Genomic DNA, 27,536 nt, shown 5'->3' on the forward strand with positions numbered 1-27,536 from the left:
TAGAATTTAACAGAATATGTCACTGTCCACTTAAAATAAGAGCGCATAACAATTAACGTATAAAATATATTTTCAGGGCTTTTTTTTTTTAAACAAATGATGAAACAAATATAAATCACCATGTTAACATACAAACCAATTTTATCACTTTTACATTTACAAATTCACGTTACCCACAATAGCACTCAGAAAAAATTGAAGCCTTTCAAACAAGAACAAAGAAAACAAATCAGATAGAGATGAGCCATGAGTATATTAACAGTAACAAAATCATTAATACTTTAGATAAAAATTAAATTTGCTCCCAAGAAAGTGTTCACCCTTTTGTATTCATCTACGCCTTTCTTCTTGTTTTGATGTGCCTCAGTGAAAGCTATGGCTGAATAAACAAAACAGATTTATGCAAGAATGAAACAGATACGACAACCTCTAAAAAGAGACAGCATCATATAGGTGCAGGAGTAGGGTGCTCATGAATACAGCCAGGACAGCAGTGCAGAGAATCATGAACAAACAAGTCGCATTCCACACAAAATGCATTCTGACATACTTTACATACGTAAACCTGCGTAGAAAAGATTGAAAAACAAAACAAATTAGAAGAAAGTTATTACCATTACAGCACTACAGTAGGACAGTAGTTGTGTAATGTAAAATATACTGAATATTTTGCTCATTAACTGAAGTACGGGTTTTAATAGCTAACATGCCCAAAATGCTGAGCTTGAGTCACTGTAGATACATCCAAATGGCTAACAGTGGATGTTTATGTATGCAACTCCATGGGCAATCCCTTCCCAAATGTGTAAAGTATCTGCAGTTTTAAAGGCAAAACTGTATGGCTGAAAACTCTGTCTAGCCACCAGAGAAACTGCCACAGAGATCTTTCTGGCCTTTAGAAAAAAGACTCCCTTAAAAGATTATCTCTGGCTCCTCTCAATGCAAGTTTCAATACAGTTTAACATACTTACATTTTGATCTTTCATTTCTCCCTGGCAGCCTTGACAATACCTACAAAGCAAAATTGTGCATTTTTACTGAAAAAAGTGACAAGTTTTTAAACATCATTTTACATAGTCATCTCATACATAATAATAATTTATAGGATTTCAGCTATTCAAATGAACACACAGGATAACTGCCAATGAAAACTACAAACATTTCTTACTACCAGAGGTGATCAAAACCCCCAAAACATTCAACAGTATCACCAACAGTACAAAAGCTACTGCCAGCTATTCTTACTTTCTTAGGAAAAAACCTATATGGTCCAAAAGCACATTTATTATCACATATATGATTTACATACCGTTCCCCTTGATATTCTTCGAGGGGAACTTCCTGAAAGGCATCCAAAGGAAACAAGTGATGGTAAGACCGAGCCAGATGAGGCGCAGACACTAATGTAAGACCTGCAAATAACGAGACATCAAAATTATTACAAGACAGAGTTTCCTAAAAAGCTTTTCTATCCTAAACAAAACTGAGCAGCAAAATGGAAAAGTGATGCTTAATAAGTCAGTGGTTCAGAACTTTTAATAATAAAAAAAATTTGCTTGTCAGCTTCCATAATCCAAACCCGTAATCATTTCCAGAATTAAATCCAAATATAAATTAAAATAAAAACAAACAATGAATGTATTTCTTCTAAGTTTGCAATTAGAAATTTAATTCAGCCTTTAGAAGTATATTTGTAACGCACAGCATGAGCATTAGCAAGTTTCTCATTCTTATCCCATTAAAAAAAAAAAAAAGGGCAACCATATAAGAATCTTTCAATTAAATCCAAACACACAGCTCCTTTTTGGCAATGGTGGTTCTGCTATGTTTCATCACCAGCTAAAATGGTACCCCACTACCAAATACTACTGCAGCCTGCTGTAATACTGCCAAGCCATGCCACAGGCCTATTTAGGCTAACGCAGGCTTATGATGTAGCACAGACTGACACAAACTTCCTCATCACTCACTCATGTGCAGCATAAACTTTCAACCTCTTGTTTTGCTGACAGCTGCAGCTGTGGGGAATCGCTTGCTGACATACAGGATTTCTAACTACACTACTAGGTTGCTGAAATTAAACTGCTGTTGGTATGAAAAATTTGATGTGAATTAGGACAAAGTGACCCAAAACTAGAATGATTTATTCTCTTGCCAAATGCACATATCCTGGCAAGACCTATCACATATTAGTCATGTACATGTAGAAGCTAACAGGAGTAAAGCTGTAGCTAGCACAACACTTGTACTATAAAAGGTAATCCCCCCATCTCCATTAAGAGAGGGGGAGGGGCATCCTATGTTCCACAGTCCCTTAATCTTTGCAAGGCTGAAGACCTTCCACTCGCAACTCTGCAGCCTTTCATGTGTCACCGTGCAGTCAGTCTGCCCTTGGGCTTTCCCTTTTGAATCTTTCATCTACAGACTCACAGCGGTGGGGGCAATACTTCTACCCTTGGACTCCAAAACACTCTTTTATCCTCCTGGCCTCACATTGAGGAATCTGAAATGCTGCTATGCCTGTTATGCCGAGATTCTTGAAGAAAAGATTACCACTGACACTGAGAATCACCCTTTCTTCCCCATGCTGCTTCATAGCTTTTAGTTTATGACACCTTGYACTAGGGAACAAATAGAGCTTAGTAAACCATATTAGCAGATAATAGTCATTCAGATAGCCAGCAAGACACCCAGTAATATGCATGCACAAAATTTAAAAGCTAACTAGTAAGTGCAATATCTGCACCCAATCAATACATGCTCCAACAGGCACTACTAGGATAATCAGCAAGGGCAACCAAAGGGAAATAGAGGGAGTACTGAGGAAGGGATACAGTCACTATGGAAACAACATTTAGCAGGCACCATCTGCTGCACTGGAGAAGGCACCCTGAAAAGGACACTTGCCTCAAAACGCTGTTCCTCCTCCTGACTGGCAACTGGGGAGAGTTTTCCCACTGTAAGCCATCACTTACAGACCCTGCAAATAAGTCTTTCTGCACGTGAACCTTCCTCAACATCCTTTGCACAACAATCTCATCTCTCCCACAACAGAGAACAGCAACTTGGCAGTAACTTGTTCAATTCAGGTGAATCACCAACCATGTGTATTAGTCCCTGATGTAAGATAGCAAACTGCCTACAGCTTATTATGCTCTGCTATATTTGCATACAATATATGCTCATTTGCAAATACTTCTAGTGTTCTTGCATTTCTCCATCATCATCTTGATCCTCTCATTGTAAGAAAAGTCGCTGATAAAACTATTGCAAACATGTATTCTGTGAAACGGAACAGAAGATAATTATACCATCCACCCAAGCCTTCCCCTGACAGTAACAGTTCTGAATACCCAAGGAATTCAGGACAAAACAAAACAAAAAAAACCACCCACACAAACACAACAAAAACCCACCCTTTATTTACAATTAACAACATGATATAGCTTTACCATTACAGGTAGAGTCCTGAGAGTCCTTGCACCAAGTTGACATTTCAAGATACAGGAATGAAGGCTTCTTAAAGCAGAACTGGCCTTTGATCACTAAGTAAAGTTGAGTGTTCCTGCCCTTTAACTATCTTATCACTAACACATAATTCATCTGCCCAGCTATTCTTGCTACTCACCACAGATTTTGCATTCCACAGGAAGTTCACAGTATTTGGCTCTGCACTGGGGACAGAAATATCCACCCAGCGTAAGACCTGGCTCACTGCTGTTTTCCAATTGCCTGGAGTGGAGAGAGACAGGAGGTTGGAGGAAGAAAACGGTACCATTTTCTGAATGATGGTATGCTGTCAAGCTATATAAATATCACTGTTAATAATGGTGATATGGGTAATACTACATAACTGGTAACACTAGGTAATACTGGTAATACTACATAGTCCTCAGAACAAATATTCTTTAAAAAGTTTCTGTACCTGTTATGTATATAGAAGTATCAGAAAACAACTGATAGGGTGAGACATCAGTGACCACATTTTCCCACAAAAGCAGAACAAAAAACAAGTTCTCCCCACATAAAGGAAAGGAGAATCAATTTATCTTTAGAAAAATAAAGTTATGAAATGTATCAGTACTGATATTACTACTTCCCCCCAATATTCTGTATTGACTTTATGATGCACATTAATATTTATTCCCTCAAACAGCAGACACTGTTTCCTTCTGAAAACTCATGCTGCTCTATCAGCCTTGAAGACTATGACCTCCTTTCACGGAGAAGAGTACTATTATGTTAATTAAACTGAGGCTCTGTTTTAAACTTCCATTTAATATCACTACACACTAGTAAAGCAATAAATAAATTTAAAGAAAATGAATTCCAGATAATAACCCTTCTTTATCATGATTATATTTTTATAATGATAAGAAAATACTTGAATACAAAAATGTTGGAAAAATTGGTGGTAATAATTTGTAGGACCCTTGTGTTCTGGCCACTGCACAACATACATCTAAAAGCCATTCACTACCTTCAAAAATTTTAAAATGTAAAATTTAAAAAGTATATTTAAAAGAGAAGAACACAAGTAACTATGACTACATACAGAAAGTGCAAGTTAAAGTAAGATTTCTAATGAGAAGTCACAACACATTAGTTGCCAGTCCTTTTTCATGGTATTTTGCCATATTTTCACCAAAAAGCAGATTTTCTAAGTATAACTTGATATCACTGAATTCTAATACTGAATTTTAATCAGCTCACTAAATTCTAATCAGCTCTACTTACGCCATGCTAAAGGATGGTTTTGCATCTTGATCAGATAGAGAAGCAATAGTATGCTGAGGAAAACCTTAAGAGAAAAACATTCCATATTACCAATTTTAAACATACTAGTAATCTTTCAGTTTCTTATTTGAACAAAAAAGTTCAAAGACTATTCTAAATGTTAACTTTTAACTTTTTCTATCTTTTTTGTTTTGTTATTACGAGAAGCAATATACTCTTACCAAGCATGAAATCCTTCCTAAAAGTCTCTACATATCCACCACCAAATACCTCATTCATTTTCCCTAGCTGAAAAGATCTGTTCAGAAACTTAACAGGAATAGAAGTTCATTGGAACCCAATTTCTGAAGAACAATTAAAAAGCAAATGATGTGCAATGGTAGGAAAGCAGAAAGAGCACTATAAGAATGTTCATGAACAATGATTTCTAACTAATGAAAAAAAAATGTTTATATATTAAGACTAAGTATGTACTCTCCTTCCAAGTGCAGTATACGATAGATAAGACCATAGCATTTTACGGAGGCAGCACCAGTCTTTATACACCATTTATTTGTACAGCTCATCTCAAGTGAGCAATTTTTTTTTCCCTATTGCTGCTCGAGCTTGATCCGTAATGAGCAAATTTCTTAAGTATTTAAGTTTATGTATAAAAATATATACATTCTTATCTATGAAAATAGATGGATGAAAGTAAGAACAAAAACCTCCAGTCAGTGTAGCATTACTGTTTCTACTGTGGTTTAATTTCAGGCTTAAATTTAATGAAAACTACACCAGGAGAAGAAAAGGTACCTAGTTCACTTGTTGAAAGAAAAAACATGACAGTGCTCCAAACAAACACCCACTACACAGCAAAACAGAAGGCTGTTACAGCAAATGAAGCTTATGACAGTTGCCTTCCACAGAGATAAATAAAGAGGGAGTAACAAAATACAGTTCTTCACCCTTCAGTTTTTAAATATTACATTTACACCAATTACTGTACAAGCAATGTCATTTCATCTTATTGCTTCCAACTGCGGTTCAGTGTCGAGTCTTACTTGTTTTAATTCTTAACTTTATTTAAAAGTTGAATATTTTGCAGGAACATTAAGCAAATTGAAACCTATCTGTTAAAATAAAAGTGTTAAAATAAAAAGAATTGTGCAATGTCTTTAAAGTGCTTCTAACCATCTGTATTACTTCAAAACAGAAGATACAAAGAGAGAAAAAGATTCTTAAATCTTGCACCTGAAATTTAACGAAATCATATCCTACCCATTCGAATAAGGGAGCATTCAGAACTTGAACTGGCAGGTGGTGGACTAACATGATGCATCAGCAGTTCCTTATAATGACTTTCATCTAAAATAACATGGTATGTTCCTGTCAGAAAAAGAAATGAATGACCTACTCTCAGAATATTAATTTATAACCTGGCAAGTAACACAAACATATTTCTCCAAATAACAGAACAACAAGTTAAGTAAAAAAGAAAAAAACACCCCAAAAAGTAGCCAACCCTGTCACTAAAAATAAAATAAAAAATTAATACACCAGAATGTTTAAATAATTACATAAGAATGCCTACAGCTTTTTCTCCAACATTACTAGTAATTACATTGTAAGAGTTACTATTATAGTTACTGATGTTAACATGTTAAAGTTCCACATCATACAGCTTTATCTGTGGAACACCAGGTTTTAGATATATTTCTTCTTTCCAAAGAAGCAGCTACAAGCTGATAATTATTTCACTAAATGTTATCCATTTCGTAACTTGCAGAAGTCCTTAAATTTTCTGCCAGCACAACAGAATATTTATCTTTAAACAACAAAATGCATTAAAGGGAATATGACAAACTAGTTGCTTAATTTCAAATTTAAACTTGTATTAATAGTGTAACTACAAAACTTCAGATACATACCACCTGTTTCTCGGGCAAGTACAGTACAAACTCGAACTTCAGCACTTAGACCGATGACAGATACTCTGATCTTAACTGCTTTTAAACACTTCACATGGAAAAAGAAAGCATACTCAAATTCATCAGCAGAACTGAAAATGGTAAAAAGGTGCAAAGTTTTAAATGAAAATTTACTGGTTATGACATCTTAACTGTCTGGTTTTAATCCAGTAGTTTGGAGGTTTGCAGTAGTAGTCAAACTTCACTTCTGTACCTTAATTAGGTCATAGATGTTGGCTGGATCACATGTTGTCAGACTGCTGAAGACTATCAAAACCTCTCTGCTTGTATGTCCTGGCATGTGCCTAAAGAAAGTATACAGTTAATCTACCTATGTACACTAAGCTACATATAGGCTAAAGTTTTCAAGGACTGTGATGTACTAAAGTCAGGAAAAGACATGATATGAAAATGCCTACATATTACGAAAGACTGTGGTAAGATCCTTCTCTGAGCACCAGGATTTCATCTGCCATAAAGTCAAAACTTTCCAGTATCTAACACACAATATTTAATTATGTCTGTCATCCGATTGCTTGTTGTAATGTTTAAGTTAACCCATACCTTATCCATACTCTCAAAGGTAAAAATTCACTTTCAGACTAGCAGTAAGTCTTCTCAACTTCTTAGAAGAAGAAAAACAAAACAAAAAACCCCCACCTCTGATCAGCTGACAGGTGTAAATCTACTACTTTTAACTACTGTCTTTCTTTTACAGTTCTTCATTGAAAACTCTCCAACTATACATTCAAATAATTTTCTATGACATTAACTACTAGCTTTTTTCTGTTAGTGTTACTAGCTATAACCATTTGTTAAGCAAATTCTCCCACAAATGTTTTTACCCTCTCAATGCCTCACATGGCAAAAATTTATAAAACTGTTTTAGGAAGTCTATCCTACCCCAAATTTATCTCTCCACAGTATATTAAAACTTCACCAGAAAACCGTGATTCAACTTTGTTTCTTTTTCTGTTCTCTTACCATCATTAATTCCCAACTCTGTCCTCTCTCATACCTTAGCCCTGTAGTAAAAATTAATTGCAGGGTCTTTCATCACTGTATTCATACACAATTTAAAATTATCTATTTTTTAAATAATGCTCCTTTTTGTAAGAGGTACATCTCTAAACAGAAGTGTCTTGTCTTAGAATATTAAACATGCACCAGTGCAGAAGTTAGCTTCTTACAGTTTTGTCATGTAAAAGGATGTAAAGCCTTCTTTAAAGACTCTGGCTAGCACAATGCAAGACACTACCTGTAAAAACAATCTTCCCTGCTCCCCAAAAAGTTTACAATCAGCATTATACTGATTAAGGAAACCAAACAGAGAAAACAAAAGCTGTTTATATACTAACTTTAAAGTCTGCATAGCCAAATTTAGGGAATTATATAGAGATGGCTCTCCATGGCAGTTCATATCTACTGCTTTCTTCAGAGCAGTTATGTGCTTTTTTGAGTTACCTGTAAGGGAATAAAACATTCACCTGAAATAACAAGTTAAAAAATACAAATATTTAAAATACATATTTTACAAATTTTACTTGTAGAGCAATGGCTTTCAACCTGATACTTGTAGGTCCCCACTTCTTACAAATTGACCCCTTGGTCAGAACGTAGAAAAACGGTGCATTACTATCAGAAATACATTTATTCTACAGACACTCACAATTGTTAGAAACTCAAAAGGTCAAAAAGAAAATCACTACTGTAGATTATTAAGCACTTAACATGAAAGAAAAAAAACAGTGTGAACTGTCTCAAAGCATTTCAGTAGAAATAGCGTCTAGTTTCCTCCATTATCCTCAAAGTACTGTTCAAGCATTGATTGATCCTCAAGCTCAATAAATTTGCTCCAGTTTTACAGGTGGGTAAAGAGACAAGATTTTAAACAACTTCTCTGAAGCCACATAACTTGTTAGTGGCAGAATACAGGAAACCAAGAAATCTTGCTTGTTAACATCTTGTCTAATCTCACAGAACACACGGATGTCATCAAACACAAAGTTAACAAACAGGGTAAGATATTAATTATAAGTGAGACAAAACACATTTCCCTTGAATTCTGGGTAAGTCTTGATCAGGCACAAAACACACAATGACAGTTCTGGATCCAAACAGATTGAAATAAAAACTCTGATTTCAGGTAACTTGCAGCAACTTCTCATTTACGTTGAAAATACTATGTTAATGGTAGTTCACTATCAGTAGAGTCATCCAGGTGGAATTTGTAATATCAAAGCTTTATATTACAAGAGATGACAACAGAACTCCAATTTTAAAGAGAATGCTAACCGCCTACCTGAAAGTTCTGTCATTTTTTCAGCTCTTTTACTCTTCGTTACAATTAAGCCAATCTGGAGGAGAAAAAAAAAAGACAAGATTTTTCTTAAGAAATTAAAATCAACTTGATTTATATTTTTGATCCAGAAAGAAGTATTAGACAAGACATACCACCAATTAGCTAACTATACAGGCTTTCTTGCAAGTGTAACAAATGCAGCACAATGCTACGCATCAATTAATGTACATTCCTGTATCTTCATTGTCACAAAATGCAAAAACAATTCTTTCTAAATTCTAAATGCTGAAATAAAGTCTAATCAAGTCTTCTACGTTATAATTCCCATTTAGAAAAAAAAGGGAATAGATGTGTTCCTATTTTCATTAGTTATTGCAAAAAACAAGAACTTCACCAGACTGATGGGGAAGGGAGGGAAAGAACATATCAATTGAAAACAGTTTACTAGATAACGTTAAAAATAAAATTAAACTTTCAGAATAGGTTTCAGTTCTTTAATCAGCTGTGGTAACAGTGGTTGTACATACCTGACTAATAGGATTTTGGTCAAAGTACTCTTCAACAAAATACTCCAATAACTATAAAGAAAAGTTAAGACTGTTAAAAATATAAACAGTTTAATTCCACACGCATTAAGTGGTTAATACTTGCAAAGCATCCAGTACCATTAAAAAATGGGGAAGGGAGGAGGGGAGAGAGCAAGCAAGCGTGAGCGAGAGAGCAAGCGTGAGCGAGAGAGCAAGCGTGAGCNAGCAAGCGTGAGCGAGAGAGCAAGCGTGAGCGAGAGAGCAAGCGTGAGCCTTCACTTCATTCTCCTCCCTCTGCCCCAGAAAGCCTTAGCCCTTCCACCCTTCTCCTTCCTGTATTATCTATGCAAGGTAACTTTCAGAAATTTCATTTTACTGACTTCATATACTAAAGCTCTAGATTAGTGTTAATTCAAATAGAGGTTTAAGATGCAACAAAAAGCATTAATCTGTACAAAATATTCAAAACCCAGGATTTCTATGYTTAATGTTATAAGCAAGATCCTGTGGGATTTATAGAATTCAGTTTCCCTTCTCCACATTTAGAAACAGCAACTCCTGTCTAGCATTCACTCAAATCAGAATTTATGAAACCACAAACATAAAAAAAATAAACATTGCTATGTGTGTAAAGAAAGTACATTTGTTCTCTTCCCATCCCTCATTATGGGCAACACTTCAGCTCAATTTCCACATACTTCTTTATCACCTTTATATAATACGTCCTTAGGAACTGTTTTCACTATACAGTAGCACTTCTGCAAGGCAAAGTAATCTTACACAGGCTTTACTACTCAAAAAACAAAGCCAACCTATTCCAGGAAAATTACAGGAAAATTGCAACATAAGCAAGGGAAAAAAGTAGGGATGAGATGAGAGATGAGGCTATGCAAGTAATCTAGTCACAAGAGATTGCCATTCTTCTAAATACAACACAGAAATGATTTACAGAGGAACAGTAGATTAGTAAGAGAAAACTTTTGTGTACAGAAATACCTTTAAAGTGCAAGTAAGTCTGTTGGGTTTTAAATCTTGGTCCTCCATAGTTCTCGATCCATCAATGACCACATAAAGGTGACGCATCTGCAGTATCAACATAATAATACTAATTCTACATCAAGTTCCCAATTTAAGACAAAGATCAAATTTTATCACCCACAGAACAGTTGTTTAAACAAATGGTTCATTATTTCATTTAAAACAGCAACTACTTCCTATGTCAAACAAAGAAAATTTAGAATACTAAACCAAATCATAGTTTTTAATGCTATGCAATAAAAAGCAGCTGAAAAGCCAAGTATTTTTCTACATTTCCTTCAAAATGAAACAAAAGACTCTTTTGTGACTAATATTCACTGTTCTTATGTTCTCAAAGTAAGTTACAAAATAATCATAGCTTGCAAGCTTGCATTTATTTAATCTCTTCATCTGAGGAACTCAACATGTTATAAAGCAACATTACAATTTACAACTCACTTAAACTATGTCCATCTATTCACATAGAGAAAATACAACAGCAAGAATGTGTATGATCTGACTGCATCTGCAAAGCATGTTCTGATACAGGAAACAAACCAAAGCTCAACTGCTGAAGCTATTCATGTTTCACATCCCACACTGCCACTAAACTAAAAAAAAAATGTCTAAAAAACTGCAGGGTGGCAAAAAGAAAGCTTCAGTCTCAGGCATACAAAGTCAGTAAAAGTGTATTTCAGATTAGGCATACTACTTCAATTCAAGTAGTTTTGGACATAGGACAGCCAAGGGTAAGCTATTAACATACCATTCCAAGTCGAACTTGTCCATGGTGTTCACAGAGTCTAGTAAAACACAAAAGGTTTTAAGTAAGATGCAAATGAATGAATGATTGATCCTAAAACAGATTCCAATCCCACAGTTTCAGCACATATGAAATGATCATTAACCATGATAAACATCACAACTTACTTTCATTGAAAAGAAACAAAAGCGGAGATTATAAACTCAACCTTCAACTATAAACAGATCTAATGATTCAGAAAACAAAATACAGTTCTTATGACTAGGTTTAATGAAACTTTAAAAGTTCACATAAGTTTGAACATTTTACTGTAATATGTGAAAAAATACTAATTCTGTCTAGCAATTCTTCTGACAATATAAAACAAGAATCTGGTGCTGTCGTACCAATAGTTTAAAGCAGGATTTGTACATTTGAAAAAATTGTTAAAGGATTCTCTCTGAACAGTCCAACTATTGTAATTACACTGCTTCACACAGCCTATCAGATCAAGACCTAAACTCGTTGGTTAGCATAGATCACTCACTCTTAGAAAAAAATCAAGATTAAAATAAATCTTTTCCCCTCCTCCCCCGATTTGAGTAACAAATAGCAGCCAGAGTTCTGCATCTAGAGTTTTGAAAGACTAAAGACCAAAAATATACTGCAAGCATGCTGAGCTTAATCTACCTAAAAGATCCAGTTTCAAAATAAAGACCTTACAGTTGATGAAAACAGTATTTCCTAAATACGCTTGTAGTGATGCATAATACCTTTTTCGCTTAGCCTTGAAAAGAATATCCTCAATGGTTGCTTTTAGCGATCCAGATTCATCTTCTTTAAGAACTTCCCTACATAAAACAAAACGTTACTGAATATAAGGAAGTTGTTTTTTTYTTCCCCGGGAAGACTAGGGTGAGGAATACAAAGGAAAGCCTACCATGTTCTTTCGTAGCCTCCTTCCCAGCGTTTGGTTCTTTCAGGCTCGTCATCCATGTCTGTGGCTTTGCTCTTACCTACGCTGCTGCGGAGCACACCCGTGACAGACCTGTAACCAAACCTTCCCCACCAAACGCCACAGGCCGCCCGGCCCCGCCGCCGCCGCCGCCGCCGGTTGAGCCGCTGCCGGACAGCTCCCCCGCCACACAGGGCGGCACGACCGCCGCTTCGAGGGAAACCTAGCTATGGAGCCGCGCGCCGCTTACCCCCCGCCCGCCACTGCCGAGGGCGCGGAGCGGCGGCGGAGGGGGCTGCGAGGCTGCCACAGGCGGTTACCACGCCCCGGCGCGCGGCCCGGGCCGGGGGCGGTTGGGGGCCCCAGGACGCCGCCGCGCGGCGGGGGAGGGGGCGCGCGCCCTGCCCGCGCGAGCCCCACAAGGCGCGAGCCGCCGTACCGGCTGCCCAACGGTCCCAACGGTCCGCCGCTCCGGCCGGAAGCGCCTGCGCCCGCCTGCCCGCCCCTTCCTCGGTGCAGCCGCGAATCGCTCCCGGCTTTGGCGCCCGGGCCGCTGAGCGATCGTTCCGCGCTGGAGGCGGCGCCCCGCGGAAGAGCAGCGCCCGCCGGTAGCGGGACTCACCCCGGGGCCCGAGGCGGGCGGCAGCCCCGGCCCCCGCCGCAGCCCCGCCAGCCGGTGAGGGCCCGGCTGAGGCTGGCGCCGCCGCCGAGGGGACGGTGGGGCGCTCCGGGACACCGCCAGAGGCAAAACGGACCCCAGGGGGAGCAGGCGAGCGAGGTCGTTCGCGGCCGCAGGTGAAGTATCCAAACGCGGGGAAACGCTGCTACCGCCGYTGTTAAATACAATATATCTTTCGCACACGCAAAAAAATATTATTCGAAAGGGGAGCAGCGTAGCCAAAAGGCTTTCCGAGCAGATCAGAGGCGATAGGGCGGTACACGGCTCGCCGCCTTCTCCGGTGGCGACGGTGGCTGTAGCTTCTGTCGCGCTGAACCCTCAGCTACGAGTTTCTTGCCTATTTCACACAGACCCTTTGGAGCTGTAGTCCCCCTTTTAGCTACTGCAAATAAGCCCATACCAGTGACTTACAAAATGTATAAAGCTCACCAGAGTATACATTGTCTATAAACTAAATGTGCATGGGGAAGTGTTATAAAGGAAGTAAGATTTTCAACAAGATTAAAACACTATTTGTATTTATATGACTGTATTTCCTGATTAACTGAAGAACCCAAGGGACGGGGAAAAGGACAGAGCATTATGTACATGTACCATAATACTGCATGTTAATGCATAATTGCTATGATCAGTTACTTCATGAAAATAATGGTATTTTATCCCAATAACAAAAACACTGCTTTAACTCTATTCTAAAATATGCAGCTTAGAATTTATTACTGCAGGTTCAGGTTATATTTTCTGTGACTAAGCAAATGCCCTCACAGGAGCAAACTGAGTAGTGGAATAATGTAGCTATTTCTTCAAACATATCTAATCCCATAGAACATGTGTTCTACAACCATGTAGAATAATCCTTTCAGAATTGCCTCTTTCAGGCTGGAAGATGTTTCACTATGATAATTTTATTTTAGAACTTCTTTTAATAAACTGTCATTACAAACCTATGAACAGTTAATTGGCAGTTGCATTTAAAAAGCGGGTTGGGGTGTTTCATCTCACATTGAGTGGGGTATGGTAATTACTCTGACCAAATGAAAGAGTTTTTCACTAAATATCATGGTAAGTACCATTTTTCAGATGTCTATAAAATTACTATTTGTCTCTTTGCAAGCATATAATTTACTTTTAAAGGCTGCCAGGATAACAGTTATTTAAAAGACTGAAAGCCCTAAGTAGTACTCTGTACTTCAAATCCAGCAGTTCTTGACATTACTAATCACAGAGATATTTTGAAATATTGCTTAGTTTAGTAGAGGAGTGGATGGTCAAGATACTGCAGTTTGAGTTCTAACCACACATACCCCAAATGCAACTTTGAAAAGGTTTTTCTGGTCTATACCAGAAATACACAGAAAGACAAAAGATTCCTGAATATATCTTATTCCCAGCTTTTCCTTGTCATTTACTTTTCAGAACTGGGCAACAGGCTATTTCTCCTTACAGTTCTGACCTTTAGTTGCTTGCACACACACAAAATTCTGACTGGACACTAGAAAAGCATCAAGGAGAAAAATGAGTCACAGTTTAAACACCTAGTAGAAATACTGGGTTGTTGGCTGGTAGATAGATCCAAGAGGGACTTTTATTGTTTTCTCTAAAGAAAATAAATATGAAGCACTTGTAATTTATTTCAATTATCCAAATGTGCTGGTAGAAGTTGCACTTTTCACACTGAAAATGCAGTATTATATTTGCAGATGTTCACTAATCACCCTTCACAACTACTGTAGTAAAGAGTAAAACTACATTTAACTATCATCAGTTGTAACAGTAATTTTATCCTATTACCTTCACATGGCTACGCCCAGAAATCAGCAAGCAATCATACCATTCAGTGCAGAACGAAGCACATTCTCTACATTCATGAGTTTACAACACCAGCTAGTTCACATTACTAAACCTAGAGGATGATTTGCTTAAATTCAAGAAAAGCATTTTTAGTTGTATGGATTAGCATCACAGCACTTGAGAAGATGACAGAGCACTGCAGCCGGATAGATTGGCCTTTATGTAGGTGGGGCAGCAGGGAAAAGGTACAAATACAAGAGTAGGAAGGGAATGGGAGGACAAATTTGTTACCAGAACAAAGTCTCTAATAGAAAAACAGGATCAGAACTGTGGAGCATTAAAAACTACCAAAATATGAAATCTGTTGTGAAAAATTTTACTTATATTCACACATACTTTTATATAATTTTTATACATCTCCAGAACAGACTACTACATGCAGTGGTAGACAAGGGAAATTACTGTAATTATTGTATTTTACATAGAGAGGAATAGAGCCAGTGACTACTAGCAAGTGCACACATTTTAGGAGTATTAGGAAATAAGCAGTCTTTCAGGACAAAAGAATACATCATAGCCATTTTACATGCTCTGATAATTCCAGAAGATCTATGAATATCTTTAAACAGGATACCGGTGGGGCTTCTAGGACTGTAAGCATTTATGTTTCACTTTTATTTATTTTTGTTAGAATGAAGATTATATGTAGTTTTTAAACCTTGCAAATGTTTGCTTTCCCACAAGGCAAGCAAAAAGAAAAAGCAATTATGCAAAAGCTTACTCTTTCAAAAGCAGAAGCAGTTTGAGATCTTTCTAGATTGACATCAAAATAMAAAAAGAGGTAACAAATTAGTTCCAGGTATTTTGATGTTGCATGATTATGTTTTGCTCCCACCTAAAATAATTCTGAGCAGCAGTGATCCATTGCAGGGGCAGCACTCAGTAAAGAAATATATTCAGCCCTGTCCATAACTTCATGTCTTTCCAAAGGAGAAAGAGAGAAAATACAGCTACTGTAAGGTTTTAAAGAATATTTCTAGGCAGTAAAGAATGAGGTAGCTTTGATTTTAACATAAAAGCTTTTCTAAATATAGTCAGTCTCCTTTTTTTGCAAAAAAAAGAGAGCAACATTAAGAGTTTTGGAGAAAGAGGAATTATGTAAAAATACTACAATTCAATTTGACAAGTGTAAGAATTTCAATTACATTACTTCATTGTTGCAGAAAGCATAGCGTACATGGGACTGAGAATTTAAGTGCAGAAGCCCACAGATCATACTAGATAAAGTGTAATCAATTCTGAATGGCAGATGAACTCCAGAGAATATGGAAGGATAATCAAAATCACTTAATTAAAGTAGTACCTCAGTTAATGCAGGACATAGAATTTTCATGAGTATCCAAACAAAGGAGAAAATACACATTCAACACTGATGCAAGTGATGTGTCAGAAACAAATGAACTGCTACAGCATTATTCTCCTTCAGTTAGAAGTAAGTCTTGTGTTCAGAGTACATGTTCAGTCAAACAGAAACAAGCACTACCACCATCATTAGGAAGGTGAGAACTGGAGACCTAACTGCAGATGGAGAAGAAGCCAATATAGCAATAAATAGCTGTGTGTGTGAGATCAGAAATTTTGCTAAGCACTTGGTTCACTGGGACCTCAAACATGAGAAAACAGACTGCTTCTCATACTCTCATTTCAGCTTCACTGGAACTACAAAAACTGAATGCAAAATAAAAACAAGTGGCGGAAAATACAGGCAGGAGTCCTTATATGTACATGCACAGTTAACATGAAGTCTCTGAAAGAAGCACAACTACTTTACCATTCAGGATAGTGAACATTGTACCAGTTAAGGGATCTTTTCAAGTTTGGCTTCAAATACATTTCATTAAAAACCATGTCAGTAAAAAAAAAACAAAACATAAATTAAATACATTTAGAATTCTAAAGGAAATATTTTTGAAAACCTGAAATAATATTAACTTGCTTTTTCAGTGTTTATTTGTTCCTTGTTCCTTCCACTAACAAACAGTCTTAAGTACTGGTCAGTATATGAGATTCTAAAATAGACCTTTCTTGAGAATCTTGGTTATTGTGAAAGAGAACGCTAAAAACTAYGTAAAGTTTAAAGTATTAAAGTCAAAATGGAAGGATTTGACTTTCTTAGGTGTTAGGCACAACATATTCTGGCATATGCAGGCATATTCGCCTATAATGCTTCCTTTTATGAGACTTAAAAAATAGTTCTTATGTAGACTTAGTGCCTCATTAAGAAATTATCACAACTCATGCAACATTCAATTCCTTTGCAAATTTAAAATACTAAAAGCTGAACAGCTATTTCTACAAATACAAGCAAGCCCTTTAGGTTTTTCTGGATTAGTTCATTAATACAAGTACGTCATATATTGTCATCAGTGATAAAGCTAAACTATAGCAGTATGGCACACATTTTTGCTTACATTCATTAGCTTGATCCAATCTGCTGTATCTAATATGCTACTAAATCAGGATTGTGATAAGTAGGGAGACTCATCTCACTGAGAGTTTTCATTTCGCAAGCATCACACTGAGAATTCACTCAATAGAGCGAATAGAGTTAAGATAGTTTTAGCCAATTTCTCTGCAGAGCAATCAGAACTTTACCGGCTGCAGTGGAAATGCGCCAAGACTGGGTTCAATCTCTTGAATTACAGGAAAGTTGCCAGGCATCTGTTTCTAGGGGGTGTCACTGTGCATTCAAGTAAGACAAGAAATGAGGAAGAAAACATTTAAACAGAAATACATTTCCTTAAATAGGAGTGGGAAACTTAGCAATTAAATGCAAATGTTGTGTTTATCGGCAGCAATCTATAAATATAGGCAAAACAGAAGAAATGAATTTAAACACACCCTGGGAAAAATCAGATGTTCTAGAGGAAAGCAATAAAAAATACTGATGATGGAAAAAATTACTTCTTTAAGAAGTCAAGATTTGCTTCTAAGACCTGAAATAGAGTTGTAGTTTGATCTACTCTCATGCCATCTTTTCTTAAGAAGGGAAAAGTCCAATTTCTAAGAACTGGAAGTAGAGAAATGGGTTCAAGCTGATAATGGTAATAGAAGGAGAGAGAAATGATTTTTTTCAGAACTGGGATGATTTTTACTGTCAAGGCCAAGAATTGCAATACTGTAGAGGAATATAAGATATATAATCTTGTAGATGATGCTGGTCTAAAAGCTTCAAATCCCAACACAATTTTGGGATTAATAAACTAAAAGCTGGATAGGTATTTCTACAAATTTAAACCTATTACATTTTTCATTAACACCAGTATTTTTAGTTGATATGMCCTCATGAGTTAAAGCTAGTCCACCCTAGTATGTGATGCACACTTCAGCTTACGTTCATTACACACTTTACTTGCCCTGCATAAACACACAAGGTAGCAAGGAATATGAGGATATTGCCACAGCTATCTTGATCACAGTCATCCAGCTGTTTATCAAGACAAATGAGCCCTTTTCATAACTCAAGTCTGGCTTGAAAACTCTTGTATTCTTGGAATCTGTAAGTCCCTCTTGGACATTTGCCTGTATGGATCTGTCGAGCCAGGTGGGTATTTCCTAAGAGGAAGACTGGAGGAAAGAAGTCCTTGTCACATACACTCAGTGGCTGAGGACAAGCTGTAATTGAAATAATATGCTAATCCCTTTGATGTAGGGCAATATTATTTGCAAACTTTAAATGAGTATTATTACCTTCTGCAAAAACCCAGTCACACTAGTAAGGCCACATAGCAGACATTTACATTTACATGCAACAGTGCAGATTCACAGAGTAGAGTTTAGAGAGACCACACAGAGAGACCCAGGTGACATTCGCCAGCCTTTGATACTCTTGTATTAAGTACAAAACTAACCTCAGTTCTGTTCAGAGTATACCTTCTGTTCTTTCAGGACATCGGGAGACCCCTTCCTTGAGAGTTCTAATTGCAACTAAATCTGGCTAAACTGACTCCCCATTTGTCTTGCCTTTGACTAGCTTCAACTCCCAGCCACTAATTTATTTCATTAATCTCTTCCTCCAAGAGATTAAAGTGTTTCTTAGTCTAATATTTTTATTGTTGCATATTTAGAGTAGTTCTTCCTTCATAGGTTAGAGTAAAACCAACTTGCCAATTGTACACACCAAGCCTGCAGCCTCTTCTCCCCCCTGCTTAGCAATGTTGAGGTCTGTAACACAACCCAGGTTCAAGCCAGTCATTTACCTTAACAGCCGCAGTGTGCTGCCGGGCTGGACTTCCTAAGCTGCAGAGCGAGTGCCCATGCCTGCTGTTTGATGYTCAGCACATGCCGCTGCAACGTCTGGCACCAATCCTGCCCGAACCCCTAGCAGTCACAGAAGGGTGTTCCTGCCCATCTTCTCTCCATGACCCCAGGAAATCAGCCCAGCCACACGCGTGGCACCTTCGCAGGAGAGGCTGAGGGAACCACGCGCAGTGTCTCCCGTTGGGTCCTTCCCCCCTTCCAACAAGAGGCACAGTGTTTCCTTCTCCAAGCCCCTTTAATGGAAACTCAGACAGAAAGGAGAAGCCGGATGGTTGCTGGCCTATCCGAGGGGCTGGGAGCCRGCTTCTCAGAGAGAGAAGCGCAGACCACTGTCAAAGGGAGACTGGAGCTGGGTCTTCCTAGTCTTAATAGGCCTTTCCCACACCAGGAGACCGACTGGAAATCTGCCAGAGAAAACATCAAACAAGCAAGCTTGGGGAGGGGGGTGGAGTGGGAGAAGATTCTCTTTTCAGCACTTTACTTGAGCTTTAAACTTGGATTAATCTTCTTCTGGTACCTGACAACGCCCAGAACTCTCATTGAGAAAAATGGGAAATCTAGGTGTACAGTGAATGAGCACTTAAACTGCAGGGGTCTGGACAAGGACATGTCTTATAAAATTTTTTTTCTAATATTTCTGCAGCACAACAGGTATAAAACACCTGGCCCCAGCTCCCTTACAAGTTAGGGAGGTTTCCTTTACATTGGAAGGAATGGAAACTTGAGCCAGAGAGAGGACTGAGAAGAGAGCGAGGACAAGGGATGGCACTGAGTTTTGCCCGATGCGGACTGAAAAAGATATTGAGAGACCTTCCAGATGGATGAGACTGAAGTCTGTTTCAAATGAAAAGGTGCCAAGTTTTCTAATTCTCTCAGCATTCCCTTAGTTTCTTGTTATGTACTTCATCCACTAGAACTCTTGGAATTAAGTGGCTGATTAAATTGGAATGTCAACTTTTGACAAATACGAGAGCGAGTCTGAAGCCATCAGGATTGCAGTGTGAACAGTAAGGGCTCAAAAATCAGATGGCAAATAACTCACAGGGTGAGGTACAGTACTGCATTTGCACTACCGCAGATGCCATCATTGTTCTAAACTGGAAACACCTTTCCTAACTTCTTCCCTTTAAATTAAGGCCAAAGTTGAAAATTTACCTCTAAAGAAAACATAAAATCACTAACAAAAGTCTTGAAGTCTTAACAACACTTTTTCTCAGTAAAATGCCTTCAAAAACAAAGAGAATAACATGGTTCTGCTTAGGATTTGAAATTAAAATATATTTCAGAACAAAATATCCAGTGAAACAGCAGTTGTAGAAAACTGTACAAAGAAATGGCTACCAATGCTTCCAACCATTTTAATAAGTAAAAAAAATGTAAATATAAAGATATGAAAAATGACATAACAGGAAAATTTCCTTATCTATGAGAACATCTGCACATGCAAACCTATTTATCCCAAGATATATTACACAAATTTATACAGAATCTCTAGAAAGCATATCTATCAACAAAACATTTTGCCTGGCCTTACAGAAGATCCTTTATTGGTACTTTAACTGGGAATTCATTTTGTTCTACTTAATCTCTGAGTTCACAATCAGCTGCAATTAGGTAATCTTAAAATTGTCCTAAACAAAAAGTCCTGTTCCTTGCTCATGAAGAAGAAAAACTGTTTTTCTTTTAGGCCCACAGATTCCCACTAAGATGATCCAAAAAACTATGCAGAGCACACCAGTCTGGCAAAACTAGTGGAACACTGACATGGCCTAATCCTGCATCTCTATTCCTTTAARGTCATATATGAATTCATCACATCACCTCTACAGAGAAGCATTAAAAACAACAAAGACAAAAAAACCCACTGTGCTATGCTTGTTTAAATAGGAACTTATTTTGTAGCTCTTGTTAAGTAAAATTCCCAATAATTTCTGACATACAGCAGAGCATATGAAGATGCAAATAGTCTTATTAAACTCAGTTCTGACTTGTCAAAACTATTCAAAATAATTAAGTACTCTACCAAACCCCAGACAGTAACATCAGCTCAGCTCTTTTTTGATATCATAAGGCCTATATTAAAGTCTGAAATTGTTACAGCATTTGTGTGAACATTTTTGACATGGTATTTAGAACTGCTTTCTCTGGTAGACAATAATACAATATTTGCAAATAGAAAAGTATGCATACGTAAGAGGACTGGCTGTGCACTGTCCAATAAAAGCAGAATGTTAATACAGATTTTCTAAATTCATTTGGTAAGTTCATTATATTGACTTAAAATTGGATCTGTATGCAAAACCTATCAGAAATGCACAGTATCTAAGTAAATGACAAAGTGACTAAGAAAGTAATTGTTTTCTCCACAGGAAATTCTGAAAGTAAATAAATAAAAAAACACATTTCTATTTAAAAAATATATAAAATAGTATCTCAATAGTCAAGCCAATGCTAAACTTGTACATTCCAATTCATAACTTTATCATAGTCCTGAATTCGTTGTTTTATGTGAGAAAGCTTATTCTTCAGGTATTCACAACGCTCCTTTTTCTCCAGAAACGCAGGATCCTGCCAAAAATACAAAACTCCCTTATATTGATGTTTATGCTTTCAGTTTCCTCCAACAATAGCTCATTATCAATGATGCCATAGATTAAGGGCAGCATATAAATATCCATTCTTCAAAAACACATTCCTTTTACTTGGTCACAGTTTCTTACATCCAGCCTTATCCTGTTTACCCTGCTTTCATGAAGGGCTGAAGAGAGAGGTTCTGCTTTAATATGCCTTAGTTATTTAGTAAACAGAACAACCTTAACATAAATGTGTAAATACAAATAGATGTGTTCTGGCATGTCAAATAAATCCCTTTCTCCAAAAAGCAATGAAATTTAACTAACACGGATGCAAAATTTGAAATCAATTTAAAAAACCCAAAAAACAGACATTTGTAATGTATTATGCTTTTAGTGGAACAAAGGTACACATTAATTGCCTGCATTTAAAAACAACAAAGCAAAATCTCTTGGACTACAGAGAGAATTAATTTTTGACAGTCTGTGTAAGCTCCATGCCAGAAAGAAAATACAAAATTTCTTTTCAAGGGCAACACTGTATATTTTCTGTTGTTAAAAAAAGCTGTGTTGGCTTTGTGAGTGAGTACAAACGAACTGGATCCCCAAAATAATCAATGGTAACTGATCTTCTGAAAGCAAAATGCTAGAGATGAGACATGCTCTCAGAAGATTAAAATATCCCCCTCCCCCAACTCTGTCCAACAGAATCATTATTCCCAAATGAGGTTGTTGACATGATGAGTAGAGTGCGTAGTGTCCTAGCTTTACCAAAGCTTAAAAGACAAATATACAAAGCTCTGTAATAGCTAAGCATACCCTGAGCTAGCATATTGTACCTAGTGTCAGGAGTCCTGTCTATTTACACTCTTTGCTGTTCATTAGATTCACTAGCAATGTAAACCTGAAAACACTCACATTTTTTTTCTTCTTGTATTCTTGCAAAACTCTTGATATCCTTTCCTGTTCCTAGTAAGAGAGACCATGCATTTTTAACCATATTAGTGCACTCCATTTCTTCATGTAAATTTTACCAAATACTTGTTAAAAGTCAATTGCTCCTTTAATCAAATCCATTCTAATATATTTTTAACTGCTAGTTTTGTACTTGAAAAATAGTGAAAATACTTTAACTGTAGTTCATACAAAACTTGAAAGCTACTAACATGAAAAAACAGAAAAACATATATACAATTTAATTGCAACTTAGCATCCTCAGCTAATAACTAAACAAGAAATAACAGATTTGGGGAAACTGTCTCTCCTACCAAGTCACTGCCAGCATTACAAAACATTGCCATAACTAAAGACAGACAGAAACTGCCTAATAACATAGCTGCTTTTCCATTTCACAGGTACTTACATGTATGCTTCCAGGATTATGGGGCAGTTTTCTCATCAACGCATCCAGCTCATCAAACTTCCTTAATACAGCATGAACTTCCCCTGACAGTTCTTTATATTCAGCAAACTGATCATTGAATACCGCTTTGTATCGGTCTCGCATTTCATTTGTTTGAATTGCTGGGTATTTCCTTTTAAAAAAAAGTGTTTTTTAAGGACTAATATTAGAGACAGGACTTCAACAAACACGCAGACCCTTGACTTTGCTACTGTATTTCTGTATTATTTGTTAATCTCATAACCTGCTGAAATTTGCATGCATATAAAGCACCGAAATCTATGCCAAGTATTATACAAATTATTTTTATGATCTCCTACTTCACCATAAAATGGCCTAGCCTTGCCACTTTAAAATTAAGTATGTTATAGAATCAGGGACTAAAAGGACAAGAACTTGTCTGTATGGTCTTCTTTTACTTCAGTAATTATTGTACATGCTACATTACAATAGTCTGCTTTAACATTTGAGCTTTTTATTCTTAATTTAAGATTCTTCATTTATATTACTGTTTCTATGCCATTGACACCAGCCCCCATCCTCTCTAGTTTAACATTCACTTCAGCAAGATTCTGAGATCCACAGCACAGAAAGAATGGCAAAGAAACCATGAAATGTATATATGAGAAACACTGAGTGAAAATCAGGATTCAAATATTTTCCATTAAGTTTATCAAAGCTAAGTCACTTACGCTAAGTAGTCTGGCATTACTATAGGTTTAGGAATGTGGCCTGCAGGTATATGACCATTAAGTCGTTCAGGTTTCACTTCCACTGATTTAAGCTGCCTATACGTGATCTCTTCTCTTGGTCTGTCAACACTTTCATACTAAATTTTAAAAGCAAAAAAAAAACAAAAAAAACCCCCTTAAAAGTCAATTTTACTTCAAAAACAATATACATAAACTACAAAATATCTGACTAATTTGAAGACAGAGATACAAGGACTGAACAGCAGTGCATGCAAATTGTATATATTCTTATTATAATTAGAAAATTAGGAAGGCGTTACAGTAATGCTTTTCACAAAATAACCATCTTAAATTTGTCCAAATAGCTGTTCCAGAGACAAATAAATACTTCTTGGAAAGATTTGTCCCATAAAAAAGTAATTTAAAAAAGTTTCCTTGAGTTTCTGTCTAATCTGTGACTGGTTGCTGATGGACAGAAATCACTCAGTTCTCCACGTCTCAGTTTTCCCTCATTCCCTGCTGCACAATTTCTCCCTGGACCCAGAAGTAACAACACATGGAGTTCTGCCACAGCTTACAAAAAAGGATCCTGATTCAGTACTGAAGTAAGCAACTGAGAAAACAGTAGTAGGAAGCTCACAGTATCTAATGGGAGGCATTTAAGACTGAAAGAAATGCATCATAAATTCTCTGAGAATCATCATCTGCTGCATTAAGATCCTACACAGTCTTCATATTGTATGCACTTGCACCTTTGTGCAATGGAAGCACCAAAATCCTCCTTCAGTATGACAGATTCTGGCATTTGCTGATATTTCAAAGCTCACAGGGTGGGCTTTGGAGCAGTCTCAGAGACACAGGAGCAAACTGTCAGCTCAATGAGCACCTATCACTGTGCTTCACTGCCTCTTCTCCAATTTAAACAGGCAGTCAGGAGTTTAAAAAAAAATAAAAATCCCTAAAACCTACAATGCGCAAGATGCCCTACTGTTACAGCCGTGTCTGCAACGTACTGCAATGAATGCTGCAGGACTTGTTCAATGAATGACGTAAGAGCAGACACAGAGGCAGTCATCAGATTTGCTGACACTGTAAACTTAAAGCCTAGCCTAACTAGTGGGAATTTCTTTGAGCTCCTTCTGAATCTCCTGGGTAGAAGAACATTGTCTGGATTGCATTAAAGAACTAAACCTGATCTCTTCCTAGAATAAAAACTAGACCGGTCAATTGAAACAGAGAGTCACAAGAAAAAGAATAAGCATTTGGGACTTCAAGTAATGAAACAAATATAAATTGTTTCTTACCTTCTTTTCTGATAAAGACGACTGTGTTTTCATCTATCAAAAAAAAAACAACCTTTAAGTTTTATTTTCAGCATAAACAGTACACAAAAGCACAGACTCTTAAAATCTAAACTTTGTATGTATATTTAAGTATGAATAAATTTAGAATAAGAAATATTTTTCAGATCAGTAGGTTTAAAAACTGTTTAAGAATGGCAGGAAAAAAAAAAAAAAAAAACACTCCAACCCAAAACAACAACAGGATCTTCCCTAATAGCTGTAAGGAACAAATCGGATTAACTACTCCATCCAGTCACTTTTATTACTGCACATTCCAGCATATATTAACTCACTGACACTCTGAGGCCTAAGTCATTGCTTAGAAAACATTTCAGTGCTCTAACCAGTAACTCAACCAGCAGCTATTTTGCACAATACTCTCTAGAGCCTAACCTGTATTGTAAAAGCATTCTCTTTAGAAATATTCTTAAGTGACTGGAATAAAAGAACACTGAGAACAGCAGGGAAGAGTGACTGGGTGCTTTCTGTGTAATTCCAGCAATTACTTCATTTTTGAATGAGTTTAAAAAATGCTTTAAAAAGTTTTATTCACAGAACTGCAACTTATTTTTCGAAAGGAGAGTCCCCATTTTATGCAAGATACGGTGCTTAAACTGTGTATATATAAGTTCTTCTTGATCAATCTGATCAATTTATCTCAAAAGCAGAATTTTAAGAAAATGCAAAAAGCTTAACAAGGAAAAAAGACAGTACATAAAAATATTTGTTCTTGGTGTTTTATATCAAACCCTTGATGTACCTTGTTCAATTACTAAAAGAATTTGTTATGAAGAATCAAGATTTGCTCCCTTTTTTGCTTTTGGAAAAACAAGACAGGCACTAGAGGTTGGCACAAATACTCTAATGAAAATGGACTTAGAATCATCTGCCTTTTTCCCCCCCCCCCAAATTCCATATATAATAGTTACACAGTTCCTAGAGCTTAAGGGTTTTTTTTAATAATTAGGATGAAAAAAGAGAAAAGAAACTGACTGGCTAGATTTCGGTGTCTCAGATTTCCATTTTGTTAATACTATTATCTATACTATCATGAGGAAAGCTAAAAAGACATGAAGTAGTAGCTTAGAGTTTTGTTTGCAACATAAAAATCACTATTTCGTCTTTTTATTGTCATTCACACTAGCACTTAACCTGCTGAAAGCACAGACTTCAAATGCTAGGTGGCATTAGGCCCTACCCTGCTGAACAACTGAACAAGCACATTGTTCACTTCTTCCTTTGTTTAAGAAATATATGCCAGGAAGCAGGTCATCAGCTGATGCAGGAAGAAAACGGAGTATTACAAAGAGAACAGAACCAGTTCCTTCCCAAAGTCAATTAACAACAACAAAAAAAACAACAGGAATTTGCATCAGATCTTAAAAAGAACGTTTCATTCGGTGATCTCAAATTTATCAGTAAGACCAGTAAACACGGTCACTCAGAGGCTCTGAGCTGCCGCAGTTCATGTCAGACACGTCCGACAGGCCTCGGTCCGTGGTGCGAGCAAGAGCCTCCCGCTGCTGCCCATCGCGCCCTGCGCATCAGATGGGGAACGGCGATGGACGACTTACCCCCCGCGCCATTAACTGACTGATGACTTACCTCCCGCGCCATTAATTCTCTGTGCCTCCTGGCTCCTTCGTGTCTCCACAGCTTTAAAGCAACCACCGCGCTAATTAAATAGAGTACCACTGTGACGAACAGGAAGATTATTGCTGCTGTCTGACCTCCTTCCACCCGGCAAAAAGACGCGTTTATCGGGGTCTTGAATAGCGGGTAGTAGCAGAGTCCCCCGCGATTAATATCGTTCACGTACACTATCGCAGCCGCCATGTACAAGAAGAACAAAGCCACGTTAATCCCGAACTCGGTCAGAGGCCACCAGTTTGAATCCAGCAGGATAGTCCGGTAGTACACGGACATGCCGAGCACCAGCAGCACGATGGTCACGATCCACGCCACTCCCGCCGCCACCAGGACGAACGGCGTCTTCGGCCCGCCGTAGTAGTAGCCGCCGTAGGCGCCGCCGGCCGCGAAGCCGTAGGGCTGCGAGTACCCGAACATGTTGTACCACTCGTTGTCCTTGTGCACGTAGGCCGAGACGCAGGCGAACACGGCGGCGCCCAGCAGCAGCTCGGCCACGCACAGGACCCGCAGCAGCCCGGCCCAGGACCTCATGTAGGCGTAGCGCTGCCCGTAGGCCGCCTCGGCCGCGCCGCAGGCCTCGCCGCGCAGCACGGCCTCGCTCTCGGCCCGCCACGAGGCGGCGGGCGGCGCGGCGGGCGAGGGCGGCGGGGAGCTCTCCGCCCCCGCCGCGGCGTACAGCACGTCGGAGGCCGCGCTGCCCCAGGCGCGGCTCTCACGGCGCTTCCCCCTGAAGAAGCTCTTCCACGAGTCCGGCACGAACCGCCGCACGGGCTTGAGCTCGGCGCCGTCGCCGGGGCCGCAGGGCGGCTGCAGCGGCAGTGGGGGCGGCGGGAAGGCGGCGGGCGGCGGCGTTGCCG

At 38.0% G+C, this 27,536-nt stretch overlaps 2 protein-coding genes across 4 annotated transcripts; both read right to left on the reverse strand.

The window, feature by feature from the left end:
* Positions 1-58: 58 nt before the first annotated feature.
* On the reverse strand, positions 59-12,743 carry LOC112974619 (general transcription factor IIH subunit 2). 3 transcript variants are annotated; one of them, XM_026083766.1, is made up of 16 exons: positions 12,669-12,743; positions 12,215-12,298; positions 12,048-12,125; positions 11,299-11,335; positions 10,512-10,598; positions 9,516-9,566; positions 8,989-9,043; positions 8,045-8,150; positions 6,901-6,991; positions 6,648-6,735; positions 5,998-6,105; positions 4,738-4,801; positions 3,629-3,732; positions 1,310-1,412; positions 972-1,011; positions 59-565 (listed from the first exon to the last, which is right to left on the reverse strand). In XM_026083766.1, the coding sequence occupies exons 2-16, from the start codon at positions 12,268-12,270 to the stop codon at positions 446-448; spliced, it is 1,188 nt and encodes a 395-aa protein (XP_025939551.1). In that variant the 5' UTR covers positions 12,271-12,298; positions 12,669-12,743; the 3' UTR covers positions 59-445. The 3 variants fall into 3 exon arrangements, with proteins under 3 accessions (XP_025939551.1, XP_025939552.1, XP_025939553.1); XM_026083767.1 differs by having other exon boundaries at positions 12,215-12,295; positions 12,669-12,705; XM_026083768.1 differs by lacking the exon at positions 12,669-12,743 and having other exon boundaries at positions 5,998-6,084; positions 12,215-12,550.
* Positions 12,744-20,270: 7,527 nt separating this feature from the next.
* Positions 20,271-27,534, reverse strand: MARVELD2 (MARVEL domain containing 2; the record flags this gene model as incomplete). Its single annotated transcript, XM_026083818.1, has 6 exons — positions 20,271-21,587; positions 22,511-22,561; positions 22,956-23,127; positions 23,687-23,823; positions 24,991-25,023; positions 26,635-27,534. Coding segments are annotated over 6 exons (1,410 nt in total), but the record flags the coding sequence as incomplete, so codon positions are not given.
* Between the last annotated feature and the right edge of the window lie 2 nt (positions 27,535-27,536).

The sequence above is a fragment of the Apteryx rowi genome, unplaced genomic scaffold (genome assembly GCF_003343035.1).
Source record: "Apteryx rowi isolate R43461 unplaced genomic scaffold, aptRow1 scaffold_616, whole genome shotgun sequence".
In the NCBI taxonomy this organism is placed as follows: Eukaryota; Metazoa; Chordata; class Aves; order Apterygiformes; family Apterygidae; genus Apteryx; species Apteryx rowi.

Bases quoted from the DNA above. Each gene is read 5' to 3' on its own strand.
- LOC112974619 (XM_026083766.1), bottom strand. From the start codon at position 12,270: ATGGATGACGAGCCTGAAAGAACCAAACGCTGGGAAGGAGGCTACGAA. The intron at 9,044-9,515 runs GTATGTACAACC...TTTCTCCTCCAG, and splicing joins ACCAAAATCCTATTAGTCAG to ATTGGCTTAATTGTAACGAA. The intron at 1,413-3,628 runs GTGAGTAGCAAG...CGTTATTTGCAG, and splicing joins TGTGGAATGCAAAATCTGTG to GTCTTACATTAGTGTCTGCG.